Source organism: Melitaea cinxia, chromosome 8 (genome assembly GCF_905220565.1).
Source record: "Melitaea cinxia chromosome 8, ilMelCinx1.1, whole genome shotgun sequence".
Classification (NCBI taxonomy): Eukaryota; Metazoa; Arthropoda; class Insecta; order Lepidoptera; family Nymphalidae; genus Melitaea; species Melitaea cinxia.
Window position 1 is genome coordinate 6,021,953 of NC_059401.1, and position 21,300 is coordinate 6,043,252.

At 32.7% G+C, this 21,300-nt stretch overlaps 1 protein-coding gene across 1 annotated transcript in view; it reads left to right on the top strand.

Moving 5' to 3' along the window:
• The window catches only part of LOC123655479 (mitogen-activated protein kinase kinase kinase 15), a 37,186-nt gene extending 16,263 nt beyond the window's left edge, over positions 1-20,923 (top strand). Inside the window, exons 13-25 of the mRNA XM_045591262.1 lie at positions 100-250; positions 439-653; positions 2,483-2,578; positions 7,385-7,524; positions 8,033-8,182; positions 8,909-9,004; positions 11,476-11,569; positions 12,174-12,356; positions 13,131-13,395; positions 14,534-14,669; positions 16,828-16,944; positions 17,410-17,592; positions 18,020-20,923. Coding sequence (XP_045447218.1) covers positions 100-250; positions 439-653; positions 2,483-2,578; positions 7,385-7,524; positions 8,033-8,182; positions 8,909-9,004; positions 11,476-11,569; positions 12,174-12,356; positions 13,131-13,395; positions 14,534-14,669; positions 16,828-16,944; positions 17,410-17,592; positions 18,020-18,290 — 2,097 coding nt within the window. The 3' untranslated portion in view covers positions 18,291-20,923. The remainder of the gene's footprint in view (positions 1-99; positions 251-438; positions 654-2,482; positions 2,579-7,384; positions 7,525-8,032; positions 8,183-8,908; positions 9,005-11,475; positions 11,570-12,173; positions 12,357-13,130; positions 13,396-14,533; positions 14,670-16,827; positions 16,945-17,409; positions 17,593-18,019) is intronic.
• Positions 20,924-21,300: the final 377 nt, after the last annotated feature.

Below are 21,300 nucleotides of genomic sequence, written 5' to 3' on the forward strand. Positions count from 1 at the left end.
GTTTATTAATGTGTTTTCTCACATAACTAACTCATTTGGCACATTATCAAAAATTTGTTAATGATTCGATGTATAAATTATGCTTTAATTTAATTTCAGTATCTCGGATCAATATCAGAAAACAATTACTTTAAGATTTTCATGGAACAAGTTCCGGGAGGCTCTTTATCGGCTCTACTGAGATCTAAATGGGGACCACTCAAAGAAAATGAAGCTACAATTGCCTATTACACTAAACAGATATTAGAAGGTAAAATAATACTTTAGTGTATTAGGATAGAGATAGATAGTTATAGCAAGAAATTGTTCTTACTTTTAATGTCTAAACCTCAACCTAAACATTTAAAAAAAAATTGTCACTCAAGTCAAGGCGACCATAACGATCGTACTAAACTATATTATATTCAAATTAATTAAAAATCACACAATATTCAACAGGTTTAAAATACCTACACGATCAGAAAATTGTTCATCGTGACATCAAAGGTGACAACGTCCTAGTGAATACGTATAGTGGTGTCGTCAAGATATCGGACTTCGGTACTTCCAAGCGACTCGCTGGTCTGTGTCCTTCAACTGAGACCTTTGCTGGTACACTACAGTACATGGCCCCCGAAGTGATAGACAAGGGACAGAGGGGATATGGAGCACCGGTAAGATATTTTAACATTTGTTATTTTGTAAGAGTGAGCTTTGCATTACCTATCTTCGATAGATTGGTTCCGTAGTCACAAAACATTACTCTAGTTAGTGTAAGTGGTTGTGGGTTGTGTGTTTGTGTGTTGTTTTCTTGGAACATCATAATATTATCGCTAATAGATCGTTAGTAAAAAGAGAGCGTAAATCAACTATTGTAACTGTCAAACTATTTGTAATGTCTAAAAATGCAATGTCGGTGAAACTACGAAAATCATTCGAGCTTGTGTCTAAAACTCTAAATTTTAATACTGTTATAACCAAATGTTAAAAAATTATCCTATCTTTTTTTGATTCAAAAGATCAAAATTGAATTAAAAAAGAAATATTTCCATATGAGAATCCACTGCTGTTGTTGTCTGTAACTTTATTTTTAACTTGAAACCTTACATTATTATTATTTTATAATATATTAGCGACCCGCCCCAGCTTCGCACGGGTGCAATGCTGATAGTAAATATATTACAAAATGTCTTTATTTATAGTGTAGAAATAAAGGTTCACTAATCGTTCCCCGTAGGTGATAGCGTGATAATATGTAGCCTATATGTTGACCCGACTTCTTAATAATATTCATGCCAAATTTGAAGTAAATCCATGCAGGACTTTTTGAGTTTATCCTGGACATACATACAGACAAACAGACAAAAATTCTAAGAACTATATTTTTGGATTCGGTTGGTAGATCACACCCCAAGTATTCTTTAAAAAAAAATATTCAATGTACAGTTTTGACTTTCCTACCATTTTATTATATGTATAGATAATTATGAAATATTATTATTCTGTTGCCAAACTACTATTACCAGTATATTATAATTTTCATTCTAAAATTAAATTTGGCAGCAAATACTTAATTGTTTTACCAAGTCGAACATCGCTTCTATAAATGAATGACACTATAATTTATATCACAATTTAATTGTAATTACTCATGTCGTCTGTGTATGAAGATGTACAGACGAGACAGCAGTTGTAATTAAATGATAATTAGTTGTAATTGTGCTAGCTGATTTTAATTGAAAACGTTATATGTATGTGTTATATTTATATGTTCATTTGTTATCTTTGTTATGTTTATTATACGTTTTTCACTGTTCTTATTTTTGTGAACAAAATTTATGTATTATTATTTGATATATGATCCATCTCTATCTCTATATCTCTATCTCGCCCTAGTTATTTATATTGAATTACAATTTGCTGTCAAAATTGATGTATCAAGTAAACTTTAGTAATAAAAATCTCTAGAACATACTTAACTTGTATGGACTTTAATACATAAACGAGTAGGCCTCGTAGTATATATTAGAATCGTAGTAGTATATTAGAATTTAATTTAACTGACTAGCTTTTAAATTATGGATAAAGCTGCTGATTTTAAATCTTCCTACACAAGACGCTTTCACTCGGCAGTAGAACAATTCTAGGCTACAGTACAATAGTAATATGTTTATATACTGAATCACTACAAAATAGATTTATAAATGGGGATTACTATCCTATATATTAATATCTTTGTTTCTTTTAAGGTATTTATTTTTAATTATTTTTAGTTTAAATTACAGAAAATATTGTCATGTGGTGTATGGCAACATTTTATAAAAGGTCGATGTTTTTTTTTAAGTATTTTAATAACTACAAAACAAAAGAAAGATGACATTGGTATCTAAATTTGGAGAAGATTTATCATTCATAAAATACAGTTCGCCGTTTACAAATCTATTCTTTGATCTAGCTATTGTTGTTTAATCGATCATTTCTATATATATGCTATTTTGTTTAGGCTGATATTTGGTCTTTGGGATGCACGGTGGTAGAAATGGCGACGGGTAATCCACCTTTTATGGAGTTGGGGTCCCCTCAAGCAGCTCTGTTTAAGGTGAGAGCGCTGTAATTATTAGTCTGACAAAATATTAGAACCTGAATAAATTATAAAAAAATTTACAGGGTAACATTATAATTATAACACACGTTTAAAAACATTGAAAGTGTTTTCATTAATTTTTATACATAAAATATACGGACCTAACAATAATTTATAAGATTATTTATGATTGTTGTTTAATTCGAATCAATCAGAAGGCCACACTCAAATCGATATAACATTATTAATATAGAATTTATATTTTTAATTATATTTATTCCAATTCCTTTTCATTTATATATATTCTTTATTGCACTAAGTAAATTTTACAATAGTCATAATAATAAAGGAAGTTGGCAAGGGCGAACTTATCTCTAAAAGAGATCTCTTCCAGTCAACCCATGGCAGTGAGTTATAATGTGAAACGCGGGGCAAAGTAGTGCAGGAATAGAGTAATAATAATAATAATAAAACATATAAAATGCATACACCACACATACATAAACATATATAAACATACACAGATACATCTAAATTCATACATACATACATACATACATACATACATGCATACATACATACATACATACATACATACATACATATATACATACATACATCTACATACATATATACATAAAACATAAATATAATACATATATACATCTCATACATCTGTAGTGATTTTGGAAAGCAGATAGTTCTTAAGATTGTTTTTAAAAGTGGACAGCGATGAGCTTTCTTGGATGAATTTTGGGAGATTATTCCAAAGTTTAGCGGCGTATACGGAAAATGAATTTAATCGGAAGTTGGTGTTATGCCTAGGAACTTCAAGCATTGTTGTTATGCAAGAACGTCTAGAGCGGGTGGGGGTAGGAAGCAATTTGAAACGGGAACGAAGGTAAGGAGGAGATTTTTGATCATGGAGTATGTTATAAAGGAAAGAAAGGATGTGCATATCACGGCGAAGGTGGATAGGGAGCCACTTAAGTTTAGTACGAAAGTGGGAGATACGATCATATTTGCGTAAACCAAAAATAAAGCGTATGGCAAGATTTTGTAAACGCTCCAATTTACCAAGTAGCTCCTGTGTCACATCTAAATAGCACACATCTGCATAGTCGAGAATGGGTAAAAGAAGGGATTGCGCAAGCAAAATTTTGGTTTTAAATGGTAAAAAGAATTGGAGACGCTTCAGAGAGTGAAAGGTATGGTGCATTTTTCTGCTGACCTCGCTGACATGAGCTATCCAAGATAAGTTTTTGTCTATAACCAAGCCCAAGTTCCTAACTTTTTCACAGTAAGAGATAGGTGTGCCACGGTACAAAATGGGAGGAATAGCACTCCAATCGATTCGGTTTCTTAAGCGACTGCTACCGACAATTATTGCTTGTGATTTAGCTGGATTAATAAGAAGACCGAACGATTTAGCCCACAGGTCAATAGCTGAAAGGTCTTCGTTTAGAGTTTTAATAGACTCATGCAGCTCGGTCAGCTCAAAATGACGATATATTTGCACATCATCCGCATACAGGTGGTAGGGAGAAGAAATAGCACGAGATATATTATTAATAAATACAGAGAATAATAAGGGAGACAGTACGCCGCCTTGTGGGACACCAGCGGTGAGATCCAACCAGTCAGAGGAGTTATCATCGGACGTTACTCTCTGCTGGCGTCCAGAAAGATAAGAATGAAACCAGTCAAGGACAGCAGGTGAAAAGTTAACTGCACGGAGTGAGCCAAGAAGTATGTCATAGTCAACAGAGTTGAAGGCACTACTGAAGTCCAACAAGACCATTGCAGTGAGCTTGGTGTTATCCATAGCCCAACGAATATCCTCCGTGACATTCAGCAGCGCTCCAACAGTGCTGTGGGACGGACGGAAGCCAGACTGGTAAGGACATAAGAGAGAGTTGGAATTAAGGAAAGAATAAAGTTGATTGTGTACTATAGACTCAAGGACTTTGGATAATATTGGGAGGATGGAAATTGGACGATATTGAGCGGGGCCGGAGGGGTTAGCGGTCTTAGGAAGTGGAATGACAATTGCTTTCTTCCACAATGTTGGGAAGACACTGCATGACAGTGAGAAATTGATAATGTGAGTGATCACAGATGCAATGTCGTCCAACACCGGAAGAACCATCTCCAAAGAGAGATTGTCACTACCTATGGCCTTCGTGGAAATGGAACGGACATACTTCTTTACTTCTTCCGCCGAAACTGGTTTGAAGGAAAACAGAGCCACGTCGGGGAGAACAACATCACCCAAGAGAGACAAAGTAGTGTTCTTGACGCTGGAGTCTAATGTTATAGGTGGAGTAACGAAGTGTGAATTTAACAAGTCTAGATCCATTGTGCTCTGGGAATCTTCAGTGGATTTGCCCACCCCTAGTGACCGCAGGAATCCCCAAACTTGCGTTTGGCTAAGATTCAGAAGTGTGTTGTGAATATAGCGACGTTTAGTATCCCTACACAGTCTGTTGCAGAGGTTCCGCAAAGTTTTGTATTTGCTTAAGTTTTCTGGCGTCGGAAATTTTTTATTAATAGACTTAGCTCTGTCTCGCTTAGACATGGTCTTTTTTATTGCAGGAGTTAGCCAGGGAGCTGGAGCCTGTTTCATCCTTACAGGTCTTACAGGTGCATGTGTGTCATACAACTTGATCAGTTCAGTAGTCAATGATTGAACCATATAATTAATGTCACCTGCAGCAAACACCGAAGACCAGTCGATTTTCTTCACATCTTCTCTTAATCGTTCCAAATCCATTTGTTTAAAATTGCGCTGAAGGAAAATTTTACCTCTAATTTTAGGAGGGCGTACTTTGTACGTTAGATAGATTAGGTCGTGGTAAGAAAAGGGGGACGTCATTTGCCCATGAGAAAGAACAAGGTTAGGACTGGAGACAAAGGCTAAGTCGATAAGAGATGGTCTGGAGTTAGGAAAGTAGTGAGTAGGATCAGACATCGGCAAAACGCACAGACCGACGGAAGAGGTTAGCGTATATAAATTTTGCGCTCTAGTGTCATTCTTTAACAGGCAGGTGTTAAGATCACCCATGCAGATAACGTGTTCATAATTAGGCATCAAGTTTACAAGAATATCTTCCAGGGTTGCAAAATAATTTAATTTGTCATTTGGACTGTAAGCAACACCAATAAGAATCTTTTGACGCCTAATTACAACTTCCAAGAAAAGGTATTCCAGAGCGCCTAACGAATTTGAGGAAGAGCAACAAACAGTAGTGGCAGGGATGCCACCGCGAAGATAAATACCAACGCCACCGCCACCTCGTTCCGTGCGATCATTACGAAATAACCGATACCCGGGGAGAGAACAACTAGTGGATGGAATGGAAGGCTTAAGCCAGGTTTCGGATATAAGGATGCAATCGACTATGGCAGTGCTAAAAGATGCGAGGAGGTCAGAGTAGTGAGCAAGTATACTTTGCGCGTTGATGTGGACCAGAGAAAGGAAATTATGGTCATTGCTGCAGATTTGCGATAATTTATCCGCAATTGTTACCGAGTCTGAAAGTGAAGTATAGCTGCTGTGTCCAGTACTTTCGAGTTCATCAGAAGAACATGTAAAATAATCATCCTCTATCATATTTTACCATAAAATACATACACACATATATATACAATAAAAATAAAGTAAAACGAATAAATACAAAAAAATAAATTGAATAAAAATATAAAATAAACAAGAATAAAGAAAAAAGTATACAAATACAATAAAATAATATGCTGATATAAAAAAATAATAATAATGTAGCACAAAAACAAAAACAACAAAAAAAAAAGTAAATACTAAAACGGAAGAAAAAATATTCACTCTCGCCCATAAGTTGACTAAAGTATATATAAAAAAAAAACATGTACATGAAAAATAGGTAAAAAAAAAAAAAAAGAAGTAAACAATGGCAACAGTTCATAACGTTCTAAGTGCAGTACTCGTACGCAACTTAAGATTAAACATCAATTATTTCTCAATACAAGAGTACAATTCACTTACATGAGAAACTACAAACACTAGAATTAAACAAAAATATGAGTATATAATTTATGTTGGGTACATCGCAATATAATATGTAAACAATTCATAGTCGAGACAAGAAATTAATAATATGTAGGGTAAAATATATTCTCAAGTTAACAGAAATATGCGCAACTGGAGTGTCATTGTTAAGGAGTTATATTATGTTTCATTATATCACAAAAAAAAAAAAATATTATAATAGGAGTCTATTCATATTTAATTATTTATTTAATTTATAAAAGTGAAAAACGTTGTCATGCACTGTTTTGCTTTACCGTGTGTATATAATTTTAGCAAATTTTTTTTATTATTATTCGTAAATAAAGTTTATTCAAGTTCTAGTTATTTTTTTTTAGTGTGTCAGGCTATATAATTATCATTTCGGCTTTTTCCGTTAAAATATTTCTTCCCTTTCTTAGTCTTCTGTGTAGTGTCGCTAAACTGTTGCTTGTGGCTTTACAGCAAAATCTAATTTTTCAAGATCAAAGATTTCAGTATACCCAATTCCAAAAGTTATAAAACCAAAGTTTCTATAAAATACAAACAAGAACTATAGTTTAAGTAAAAAACCCTTGTCTAATATTTAGAATATAAGCTATTTCAAAACTTTGTGATTATAATTTTATAACCATTTTATTATTATTTTTTTGTTTCAGTGTACTGTTTTTATCAAAATTTTATTCAATATTCTCTCTCTAGTTAAAGTTGAAAATAATATATATTTGTAACTTCATCATGTTCTCTTAAAATAACCTTTTTTAATATTTTTTTTCAAGGTGGGATACTACAAAATGCATCCTGAAATACCAAGTGAATTATCGCTGAAAGCAAAGAATTTCATACTACGCTGCTTCATACCCGAACCAGAAAAACGGGCTACAGCCGCCGAATTACTTGAAGATCCGTTCTTATGCGAGTTAGTAAATATTTTTAAAGACTTTTATTCTTAACTTATTTCAGCTTGTCTTTAGCGGTACTCGTATAAATTAGATAGTTTTTACAAAACCAAAAATTAAACTTAAAAAATTCAATACGTATAGAATTATCTAATATATAAAATTCTCGTGTCGCAGTGTTTGTAGCTAAACTCCCCCGAAGCGGCTTGACCGATTCTCATGAAATTTTGTATGCATATCGTGTAGGTCTGAGAATCGAACAACATCTATTTTTCATACCCCTAAGTTATAAGGGGGGGATTGAGAAGGTTAATAAAACATATGGCAAAACAACGTTTGCGGGGTCAGCTAGTATAATTATATTTGTTATTGAGACTTACATAATGGGTGTGCTTATCTCTTTGAGAGATTGAGAGATTTTGGTACTGCGGTGCAGGTGTTGCGGTTTCGTAGTTATTTAATTGTGAAGCTTATTTCATTTATTTATATTATGTTTAATGATATTGGGAATCATCTTTTTGTGAACAGGAAAAAAAAATCGAGCAGCCGTCTAGGGAATAGTATCGACTACAGCCGAAGTATATCAGTGCCCGCAGACAAAATCCGACCTCTGGTCTCGCAGAAAAAGATTTCTGAAACAAGTCTACCCGGCAACCTCCCCAGTTCCCCAGAAATTGAGTAAGTTGCACAGATTATAATAAATCATATTTAGTTAATTTCGCTTCCACTTCTAGATATAAATTAAAAGGCATGGATTTTGTTCTTATATTTAAAAAAATCACGTTTTTGATTTAAAATAATCACTTTTTTATTGGCATGATTTAAATAGCTGTTAGCTGTTACTTGTGTTTAGATCTTGTTACTGAATTATGAATAGTTTTAATCTTGTTTTGTGGTGATAGGATCATGCATATATGAGGTCAAAGGGACTATATGTTTTCGTAGTTCTCACTGAAGGCCATTTGTATAAAGAAATCGTATCATTATTACTAATATTCCGAGGCCCATTTATCACCTGCGACATCGTCTTATGCATCGATATGTGTGTACGATGTTATGTCTTCAACGTTTTAACCATTTTCGAATTGTCTGTTCTCTAAATTATGAGTCTTGAAATCATTTTCTATGTGTTTACACTTTACACAGAGAGTTAATAAAGATGATAATATCTCTTTTCTCTCTACACAACAAACTAATATATATGTTTTTTGGTATATTATTAAAAGAAAATAATTTGAATTAACTTTATAGAACAAGACACTTTCCATAACAGTATTCCAGATCAAACACTCACAAAAATATGTTTTGGTTAAAATAGACCAAATAAAAATAACGCTTTTACATACATCACAACTCTAAACAGGGTTTGGTGTGTGCCTAAGCATATATTTGTTTCCGTGCAAGGGTTAAAACGGTCCGGTCTAATCCAACAATCACTAGGACGGCCTCGTCGATGCTTTCGCCGATACTGATATATCCGCCGGATTATTCGAATAGCAGGTAAATTGAATCAATAAATAAAGTAAATCTTATATCGATGATCAAATGATCACTTAGCGAGAGTAATATGAATATGTTAAAAAGAAATGACACTTAATTCTTTTAAAAAAAGAATTATTGTCCGATATATATATACTTATTATTAGTAACAGCAATATTTTTATAAAGAAAAACGTAGTTATCTAATATTTATGTATATTTTTTATTATTAAATTTTGTTTTGGAAAGATAATAATAAAGTTATATACTTAGACTTTTTGGAATCACATTGTATAAATTTCAAATAACATTATTGAGAGTTAAGTTGAATTATGTAGGTTCGAAAATTAGTAATTTCAGTAGAACAATATATCAAATTAATGATAATTAATAATAAAACATTTATAATTGAAACACAAGGTAAGATGTACACAGATTTAAAAATATTATATATCACATTGAAAATGTTTTGTCTTAATGCACATTTGCTTAAATTATTCTTTAAATTTATAATGTTATGCTATGTGTAGCGACCAGACCGTATTTATAGATATTTTATCTTATTACAATCGGCTACGCAAATTCACAGCTACCATTTAAAATATATCACATTTTTTTATCATAAAGCTTATGTACTAATTTTCAATCACTTACTCTATATTACGCAAGAATATATACAAATTGTAAACAAAATACACTTCAGTACCAATTACATAACCTCGTAAGTCCCCACGTACTTGTACAAGTACAAATTAACGATAACAGTTCAGACCTGAGATTTGTACTACATAGATGGAGTAACTGCCTAATGTACTTACCCAAGTACAAACGAGGGATTGCTTATTTACCGGGTAGTTTTTTGACATCGCCAATACTGCTACTGCTATTATAATTCTTCACTCTGTAGTCAATTCCGTCATGTTAGACAGGTTACGTCAACTGTCAGTGTTAGTGTCACTTTTTTGCAAGATGACCACGCCGTCGGCTCGTCGGCTAACACGAGGTAAGATTATGTGTTTATATCAATTAAATCATTTGTTTTTTTTATTGTTTTTGAAATGAAATAGTACTTTTAAATTATGAATATTGTAAAACAAGCTATATTTGTAAGAAAACTATATATTTAGAGTGGTTCCTGATCAGTCAAAATAATTTGTACTTGACATGGTACGTTAGGCGTTTGTTACATAAATAACTGTTTATAATTTGTACTTGAGGTGGTACATTCGGTCTAAATAACTACTGTTTTTTTTTTCGTATTTGTAGCTTTCGACGAAATACAAATAGCAGAACTTCTTAATAATTCGGAGTTCGAAGACTCGGATGATGAAGATGTGTCTGACCTGACCTCCCTGACCTAACCTAAACCTCCTCGGAATCTGAAGGTGGAGAAATAGAAATCGCTCTAAGTGGAGGTGGATCTACTCGTCGTATTCAAAGTGCTCGTGACCAACGAGTTGGACGTGGCCGTGGTAGAAGTACAAGCTCAAGGGCACGACATACCGACATATAGTGCCTGTACCATCAAAAATGCGACTCTTATATGGCAATATCCACTTATCGGAACATCTTCAACAAGAAATTGTTACAGGGCCTTTCATCAACAAGAGAATTAATAATAAGCAATAAAAACCACATCTTGCCGACTTTAGTTTATAAAAATATTGATCTCGTATACTTACTTGACTGTGATTTTGAAATAAGATGTCAATTAAACTAGCACGTAAGGAAGATTGTTTTGTCCTCTATCCTATTTCGATAATTAGAATAGTGATACTGTTGTCCTCTGGTTTATAAAAGTAAATTATGCTAATATTGTCTTTGAGGGAGTATCTTATAAATGTTTCTAGAAGAAAAATATTGTTTATGTTGTAATAAAATAAAATATATACTACTAAGTGATTTTTAGAACAAAAATAATATTTAATTTTGATACGAAATAAAACCTTTTAACTTTTTTATATTATTTTATTATACTGTGTTAAAACCTAATGTACTCCCACAAGTACAATATATTTTTATTTATTTCCTTTTTAAGAAGGTGCTATACATCACAAACATACCGTAAAAAATACACACAACGAACCCTCACTTCAAAAATTGCCTAAAATCGACATAATTTTGTCTCGGTCTGAAGCATTATTGTTAGTTTGTACTTGGTATAGTACAGCCGGCAGATATGACTACTGGTGTTAATAAAACACAGGACTTACGAGGATAATATAAAACTGCAAATAATCTCTTATTACCTCATTTTGAATAATTAATTATTTTCACATTACATTGTTTACATTTTGTATAAAAATAAACTAAAAAATTCTAAATTCATTTGATAGCATTACTTAATATTTTATTATCGCTTTGATAAATTTAAACTCTAAATACTAACAAAAAATATTTGAAATTACTACATGTTTGTATATATGTAAATATATGTATATGTGTCTAATATGTCATTTTTTGTATGTTATTTTTTGTATTTCACATTTTAGTACTATGCCGAATACTCCATTAACCGATGAAATGGATAACAATGATACAATTTTGAATAGAAGAAGCTCTTCCGGAGGCTTGCTTTCACCTGAGGTAACAAACTTATCTATTACTATATATGATTTATTTCATTTTTTAATTACTACTCATTCAGAAATAACTTTAAGATCAAGGTGTGCATAGACACAAGTGCATCAGTCTTGTGCAGTCTTCTAGTAGAAAGATCGTAACAACTAAAACAGAACATATATATATCTTTGAGTTATTGAGGAAATATTGTAACGAAATATAAATCAAAATAAATGTCAAGTTACAAATTTTATTTAGAATAACGTAGTTGTATAATCTCTCTAAACATTATTCTTTTTATTCATTCATTATTTGAACTCTCTTTTACGATAATATATTTTTAAACTAAATTTATATTTATACCATTATAATAAAGAAGTCCATTCGATTGCTTGCTAAATTGAAGAAAAAAAATTACTTGTAAACTTATTTTTCTGGTAGATAGAACACCTTTTCACATATATATATGTTATAGATGCTAAAACTGAACGCAGTGATTAAAACGAGTGAAATCGTGCTTTTTTTATCTAGTTCTTAAAAGTGCTAATGCTCTAATATATAATAAATAATATATAATTGTAATAAATAATTGTAAGCTCTAATACGAACATTTATACTGTGTCAATAGGTCGACATGACAAACGTGCCTCGATCATCTATCGATATAGAACAAGACGGTTTCTACTTACTGAAGAAGGACTCGCAACGCCGTCTCACTCTGTCACGAGTGTTAGAGCAAGACAGCGAAAAGATTTGCTCTAAGTGGATGCTGAGTATTCAACAGGACTTCGGCAATACTGTTTTAACGTTGGTAAGAAAAAAATAAAATCTATCATTTATTCGAGGCCTTACTAAAGATTGTTCCCAAAAGGAAATTTTTCTTTTAAAATTTAGCTACTAGTCCGGCATAGAATTTTATTTTCAAAACTAAAAGATAATATACAAAATAACAGACACGGCTCTTACAGAGTATAGTTTTATAAGTTACTATGGCTGCCGCAGATATAAGCTTATAATAAAAACACAGTTAATATTATATTTGTGAATTTGTACGACGTTGGATTGGATTGTGTAGTTCGATATAAAAATTTTGCAAATCTAAATCACATTTGGCCGGAATTTACGTTTATTTTCTTTAAATATAAACCACTAGCTGTACTCAGCCGTTTCACACGAGTTAATTTGAAAAAAGAATACCCTATAGCCTTCCCGTTATATATAGCCATTTATAGTAAATGGGCTATCTAACACAACAAGAATTTTTCTAATTCGAACGTTTAAACAAACAAATAAACTTTTCAGCTTTATAATATTAGTATAAATTACTTCTTTTAAATATCTATTATACGTTCTGTAATATATTTCTGTTATGTTTTTATTTTATTATCATTATTGTCGGTCTACGGTATCACTGGAGTGATTACTACATTCAAGTGATCATGACCACCTGCGAACAAAACTGTTATAAATACAATGCAACAGATGTCTCTAATTCGTCATCCCTGACGCTTTCCATCCAAAATAAAACCTTAGTCATATGTATTTATGCGAAACTGAAAAGGGAATCATTTACTTATCTTTTCAGAATCATTTAGAGACGCTTCGTTGTGCGCTCAAAGATTACATAATGGATCAAAATAGGAGTGTCATAGAGCGCGCAATAATTGCTTTGAAAGAGGAATTAGATTTTGACGCGAATGCAATAAATGAATTGCATTCAGCTATATACATGTTTCAAGAAGCAGTAAATGTGGTGCTGAGAATGCATAGCATAAAGCCCCATTGGATGTTCGCGTTAGATAATTTAGTGCGAAATGCAGTTCAAGCTGCAATAACAGTCTTGTCACCTGGTGAGTGGATTTTTATGTAATATTTTATTAGATTGTTTCGTCTCTCGACCTCGATAATTAGGTTTTGTTTCCACGTCTGATTATTGAATTTTTATTCTTGTTGTAACTAAACTACTACAATGAAATGACACCGAACTTATAATATATAAATAATTTTGCATAATCTTTTAATGCTATTTCATTCAAAATTCGAAAAGTTGAAATTGGTAAAAATATAATTCTAAGGTTAGGATAAAAACTCGCCTACCCGCATTGGAGCACCGTGGTGGATTAAGCCTTCTCCTACATGGGGAAAGAGGCCTATGCCAGTAGTGGGATATTACAGGCTGAAGCGGTATATATTATGTATATACGGGGATAACTTCGTTGTTTATGAATCGACTTTGATATTTTTTTTTGTTGGAAAGGAGATATCTCTGATGTGGTACCATGATACGGAAACCAGGATCTGATGATGGGATCCCTGAGAAATCGAGGGAAACTCAAAAATCCGCATAACTTTTTACTGGGTGTACTGATTTTTATAATTTTTAATTTAATCGAAAGCCGATATTTATCATGTAGTCACATTTAAATTTCATCGAGATCTGATTACAACTTTTGGAGTAATCTTTGGTAACGCGCATTTACTTGACTTATCTTTCGTCAAGTTACATTGTATTACTTGTCGATGTAATTGAAGTCGTTTTTTTTTTCGTTTGCCTGCAAACACAATTATCATAAAGGTGTTTAGTTTACGGAAAACAGACACTAAAACAGACTGGGGACTAGTATAGTCAATATTTAACTAAAGAATAGAGCTAGCTAGCGGGCCTTTATAAAAGTGAATTGTTAATTAAAATTCTATTTAATGGGATAATAATTTTTACCAAATATTCAATAGTCAATAAATGAAAGCATTTGTTTGAATATTTTTTTGTCGACCTACGTAGACCTACGTATCGATTTTGATGACTCTTGTTTTAGTCGAAAGCTGACGCTTGTCTTGTAGTTTCATTTAAATTTGATCGAGATCGAAGAATGACTACTTTTTGAGTAATCTTTGATAACGTGCATTTACTTGACTTATTTTTAATCAACTTACATTTTATTACTCGTCGATGTAAAACAATAATGTAAATGAATGGAACGCCCGCAGAGCTGGGCGCCAACCTGGCGGGGCAGGAGGCGGAGCGGCGCGGCGCGGCGGACGCGTCGCCGTCGGCGCTGTCGTCCGCCGCGTCCGCGCGCGAGCCGCTGCCGCTGGCGCTGCAGCTGCGCGCCGACTGCCACAAGTGAGTGCGCTGCTGCCTGCTGCCAGTGTCGCGAGTGGCGTGTGTTATAATAATAATAATAATAATAATTTTTATTTCAGACAGTCCATACAATCAAACAGCATTATACAAACATGTATGTGCTGTGTGGCTACGGCACTAAAGAATTTAGCCACCCCCTCTCTTCCCGTAGGTGTCGTAAGAAGCGACTAAGGGATAACACAGTTCCGCTACCACCTTGGAACTTAAGAAGCCGACCGATGGCGGGATAACCATCCAACTGCTGGCTTTGAAATACACAGGCCGAAGACGAGCAGCAGCGTCTTCGGTGCGACAAAGCCAGTACTGCGGTCACCAACCCGCCTGCCCAGCGTGGTGACTATGGGCAAAACACATGAGTTCACGTTATTTTTGGCGTAAACTTGTGGAGGCCTATGTCCAGCAGTGGACTGTATAGGCTGTAATGATGATACAAACATAATTAATGAAGAAACAAAGAAATAAAAGAAAACAAAAATAAACATAGGAAAATAATGACATAGGATATTTATATCAAATTACACACACACATATATAATATTCGTTATACTTTACATTGTGTGACTCTACATTGTTCATTTGCTGTACTGATTTTGACTAGCCCATTGGTGCAGTTTGCAGTGACCCTGCTTTCTGCTCCGCGAGTTGTGGGTTCGATTCCCACCCCGAGTCTGGGTGTAATGTATATATCTATTTATATATTTATATATGTATTATTTATAAGTATGTTTATCAAAAAAAAAATGTCACTACACCAGTCGGCTGTTACCTATAACACAAGCATTAAGTTACTTACTTTAGGGACAGACGACCGTGTGTGTATTGTGTAGATATTTATTTATTTATTATTATTTATTGTCGACGGCCACTCTCATTTTTCTAAAACAGCACCAGTTTTGCGAGCACATCCTCAATAACATTCGCATCCCTATTATGGATCGCCATTTTGAGGCTGTGCTCGAGAATTTGCCTACGGTTTGCCTCCACCGCCCTTCTGACGAAGTGGCCGATGGTGATAGACACAGGTGTTAGTGTGTCTGGTCACCGCGACCACCGCATGCGAGACACTCGCCGCATGCGACACACTCATAGCAGACTGGCGTGCGGCTCATCTAGTGGTTAACGATTACCGTAGCTTATAGACGCCTGCGACACCAGAAGCATCGCAATCGTGTGCCGACCCCCCTCCCCGAGAACTCTGACCAACTTACTCACAACATGTGTATGTATGTATATATATGCATGTATGTGTGTATATTTGGTTTTCTTCATGTTCTCTTGTGCTGTGTGGCTACGGCACTAAATAATTTAGCCACCCCCTCTCTTCCCGTGGGTGTCGTAAGAGGCGACTAAGGGATAACACAGTTCCACTACCACCTTGGAACTTAAGAAGCCGACCGATGGCGGGATAACCATCTAACTGCTGGCTTTGAAATACACAGCCCGAAGACGGGCAGCAGCGTCTTTGGTGCGACAAAGCCAGTACTGCGGTCACCAACCCGCCTGCCCAGCGTAGTGACTATGGGCAAAACACATGAGTTCGCGTTATTTTTGACGTAAACTTGTGGAGTCCTATGTCCAGCAGTGGACTGTATAGGCTGTAATGATAATGATGATGTTCTCTTAATTTCAATTCTGTACACCCTTTCCATTATTCACACTATCTCCTCCAAGCTTTTCACATTATCTCCTCCAAGCTGGTTGTCTGGAAGAGATCGCTGTTTAGCGATAAGACCGCCTGTTGTACATTTCTTTTTGTGAATCATTTTGTAAATTGTAAACATTTTTTTGTGTACAATAAAGAGTAAATTAAATTAAACAAGAAGGCAACACTGCTTAAAATCAGTATTATTTATCTGTGATCTTCTGTAAAATCGAGGTACTACCCCAGTCGGGCTGCTCCATGTTTTGAGCAAAATATTTCCTGCTGTGCCTTAGTTAACTACTATTAAAAAAGACCAATTCATTATCCCAGACTTTTTTTGTTTTAAAGATTGGTAACAACTTACCTCGTTCTAAATTACCTTAAGTGCTTATTGTTTGAAAATGTCTATGACGTAGAAAAGTTGAACCTGACCCACCGTTATTCTTGTTTTGAATTTGCGAATTTGTGTAAAATACAATTTTATTTATTTTTCAGACTTCAACAGGAACTCATTGACAGTTACCAACAGTACCAAACTCTTCTCCGGATAATGTTAGAAGAGCAGAAATCACAAGCTCAAATCTTAAGAGAAATCGTTGATAAAAAACCAAAGTAAGAAATATTATTTTACTAATATGAATTGGCCATCAGTTTCAGTTTTTTAGTGATGTCACTTTTTAAATATATAGATATTAAAGCCAGTTTTTTTTATTTTTTTTATAACAAGTGATACTGACATACTGGCTAATTTAGAAAATAATTATCGACCAAATCGAATTCTTTATTTTACCATGATTCCCTACAGGACAGTACCAACATCTAACCAAGTGAAAAGTATAAAATTCTTTAATAATAAATATATGTTGTTATAATGAAAATAACATTATAAAATACATTAGAATAATGAACGCCTAAAGCTCTGTTGGTATATTCGGAAAAAGCTTTCTTTACTAACCGTTAAATTTTGAACAAGAATGTTTTAAGGTTAACAGTTTGTAACTTAACTAGAATATTTTCTGGATATTACTGAGCAAAAATCGTACATCAAGTCTAATTTTAAATTTATTATACAAATAGAACCAAAACCCCTACCACGGACCTAGAAGAGGAAAACCAAGAGCATCTGAAAGAGTTGCGTGATTGGGCTTCGAGTCGCAACGTACCGGACTCTGCCGTTCAAGCGCTTGCGTTGCAACAGTTTCGCCTCACTGATATGTTACAACACGCGCAGAGAGAAGACATCGCTAGGCTGGACTTACCGTAAGTATCCGACACAACGACCAATGTTGTTCAAGTTTTTATATTAAAAAGCGATAATTTGTACAATTACGAATTACGATCTTGACCAAATTAAGTTCTATTTTTTCGATCTTAAAATCAGTTTTCAGTTGAAATACTATTTTTAAGATTTGACTCAATGTACATATATGATTGGTTATGGTATATTCTTGTTAATCCACTTTTTCATTTAAGAAACTCTTTCGTTGGAAGCCTAATTTTTATTAAAATTATCTTTAAAAAAAATTGCGATGCTAAATTGAGGAATCATTATTTTTTTTTTTAGTTTAATTATTATTTTTAAAATAATTGTTTGACGAAATAATTGAATGACGAAATTACAAAAAAAATAAAAAAAACTATGAAAGCTCAGTCAAATTAATATTCTTTCATTCAATTATAATTTCAGGATTGGCATTGAACTTCGTCTATGGCGAGCAATAGTTGAACATCGTCTCCAAACCAATTCAAATCGTCTACGACGAACAAGTAGTACTGAAACGGATATGGACACGAATTCTATAGTTGTAGTAGAATGTCAGAAGTGCAAAACCTCAAGAACGGTTTCGACCAATTCCTCGTGTTCGAATAACCCAACTATAGTGATAAGAGACCAGCAAGTTAACGGCGATGACACAGTAGGTGAGTATTGTACGGAGAATGGGGTTGTAAACCTTTGACTATTGCGTGGGTGGTGCACTCTACAGTGACCGAGGTTTTGAACTTCTGGAAACGGCTTCTGGTTAGGCGGTTATTTCCACTGACGATTTAATAATTTACGTAATGAATTAATTTTCTTCTTTTATAGAACGCTTATCTCCAAGTTGAGCGTGTTTGAAATCACGAACTTATTGTTATTTGAATAGAATTGAATTTTGTATTTCCTTTATTATTCTTGTGTGGACTAGAGCTTAATCTAACCCTGGTATTATATTTTTTATATTCGCAAATCAATTTATGAAGTACTCAATGAAAATGAATATTCATCACAATGTCATTATTTATTTATATCTTTATCTCAAAAATTATGTACTTATTTATAAATAGCATATAAGGTTTAAATGTACTGAAGTCAGTGGAAATAGACAAAAGAATTATTTTTCTTAAATTCAAAAACTAAAGATCAGGCTTACAATAAAACAGTAATTTAAATAAGCAATATTTTTTGATGTTATTAATATATTTTAAAATTTAAAAGCAATTAAACGTTTATTGTATAAGTTATTTTAATATAATGCGGTGCTTAATGATTAACTATTAATGTAAAAGTATGTTGAGTGTTACATCTAAAATCAAATGTATGAAATGTTTGCAGCTAAAGCTATTATTGCAATACATATACGAAATAAGATCTGAATTAAGGTATAATAAATAACACGTAGGAAAAAAATGAGCAATAATGAAAAAATAGATAAAAATATTTTCTTATTAGATTGCCAATTAATTATGTATATTGCACTTTGAACGCCATGTTGAACTACCGAATATAATGTAAGCATATAAATAACCGCTTGAAGCCTTGAGTGTGTCACCGCTAATATTGTACACAATATAATTAATACGAAGTTTATTTACAATACTAGTCTTTTGTAAATATTTTCTCAATACGTCATAATAAGCAATCGTTTTTATAGCGCACGAAATGGTGCTAAGTTATGTGATTGAAAGCGACGTGCCTTTGTATAATACGCTTTAAATAAATTATCATAAGAGCTATTTTTGAAGAGATTAAGGTGCTTCTAGAAATTACCATTATTCAGTGTTTTGGTCAGAACTAATGTCATTTAGAATCTATACTGGTTTATATACTTATAGATGTGCAAAAACTTATAAAACGAATTAAATATCTCTTTGTTTATACAAACCTTTAAACAAAAATGCCTATCGCTCGATATCTGTCTAAAATAAGTTTTGCGTCAATTCGTTATGTCACAAACTATGTAATGTCACGCCACAGGTGCTCCATTATATTTTAAAACATATCCAGTAAGTTGGGCAGTAGCCCTTGCAATTCAGTTGCATTTTGTATTGTTTCAAAATTTACGTAGGCAAAACAAAAAGCAAAAATGTGTGAAAATAAACTACTATCTATAGTCTCAGTACTAACTATATTACTCCACTGAATATAATTATTATAAAATTTATTTTTAAAAGTTTTTTTCTTATTTGTTACAAAGGTCGCCTTATCTATAATTGACGAAAAGTAATACACTAAAACACAGTCTAGAATTATGCATTTGCCTTCATAATAACCCTATTTAAATACTATCTTATTTATGATGTGTTAGTTTATAACATATCAATTTCAGACTCGGACCCTTTTTTTTCATCTGGTGCCTTGGTATGTAACAATAGTTGAACTCAATTCATTATTTTGTTTCTCAATCAGATTCGAATTCTAATTTTACAGTTTGCAGTGTATAGAGTATAAATTTTCAATGTTCAAGATATATTATTTATATAGAATGTTAATGTTAGAACTTACTATATCCTAACATATAAGTGAGTATTTTTATAATAACAGTTTTCTTGGTTAATATATTAAGATTAATTTTAGTGTTTTTTTGTGCCATAAATACATAATGTCGACGTAGATAGTAACATAATTTTATTTACTAATTGTTATAATTATGTTAAAGAAAAAATTAAATCTATAATTAATTATAATTATCTTAAGAATGTAGTGATAAGTTGTCTTTGATTTTATTTTGTCGTTTTGTAATTCAGTATTTAAAATTGATTTCAAAAAGATTTCATTAATTTTTCAAAGTGAACTCACAGCTTTATTAATTAAATATTACTTATATTGTTAATGATAAAGGTTATTTGATCAGGCAGCTGAAAAAAATTTTTTATGCGTTATAAATGCGATATACAAATTATATAATTAATACTTTTGTTATATTATAAAAATATGTAATTTAAAACTATATTTCACAGAGGCTTTGAAAAAATAAAAAAATAAAAATAAGACGAAACAATACTAAAGTTATGGCCATTTATTTATCAATAATTCTATTATTATAGTTGTTCTATGAAGTTTACTGTATTAAATACAAAATGTACTAGTTCTATACTTTATAACGAATTATTGTATCTTCTCATAATGTTAATTAATATTCAGCTAAATTTAATACTTAGATTATTTTAAATTTCGCATTGTAACATATGAAATCATACATAAATGCAAAGAAGTCGAGTTGCATAAATATATTTTTAAAATATAAATAGCATAGTGTAGTTAAGCACTACCTATATTAACAATACTCAATAATACTGTTGTGAAGTACAAAATATATAATGTTATGAAAGACAACGTATTTTATTGTTTAGCCTTTTTGCTCCTTCATTTCCAGAGAGATGAAAAGTTATACTTTACACTCCCATAGACCATATTCATTTTTACTACTGAAATAAGGCAAATCGTCATAATATTTTATAGCCTTTAAACCTTTTTAATATTACAAGGTTTACTAACATAAAAATTTTGAAGTAATATTGCCTTGTTGATATAGAGTTTATCGCCCAACCTGAGGTGGAGCAGTATTGTGGATTAAGCTCCAATCCTTCTCCTACATGGAGATAGTCCTATACTCTACAGTCAGCAGTGGGATTTTCCAGGCTGAATGCGATACAGAGTTTAACTTTATGAAGCTAGTGTAGCTTATACAATAGTTTATACAAAACGTG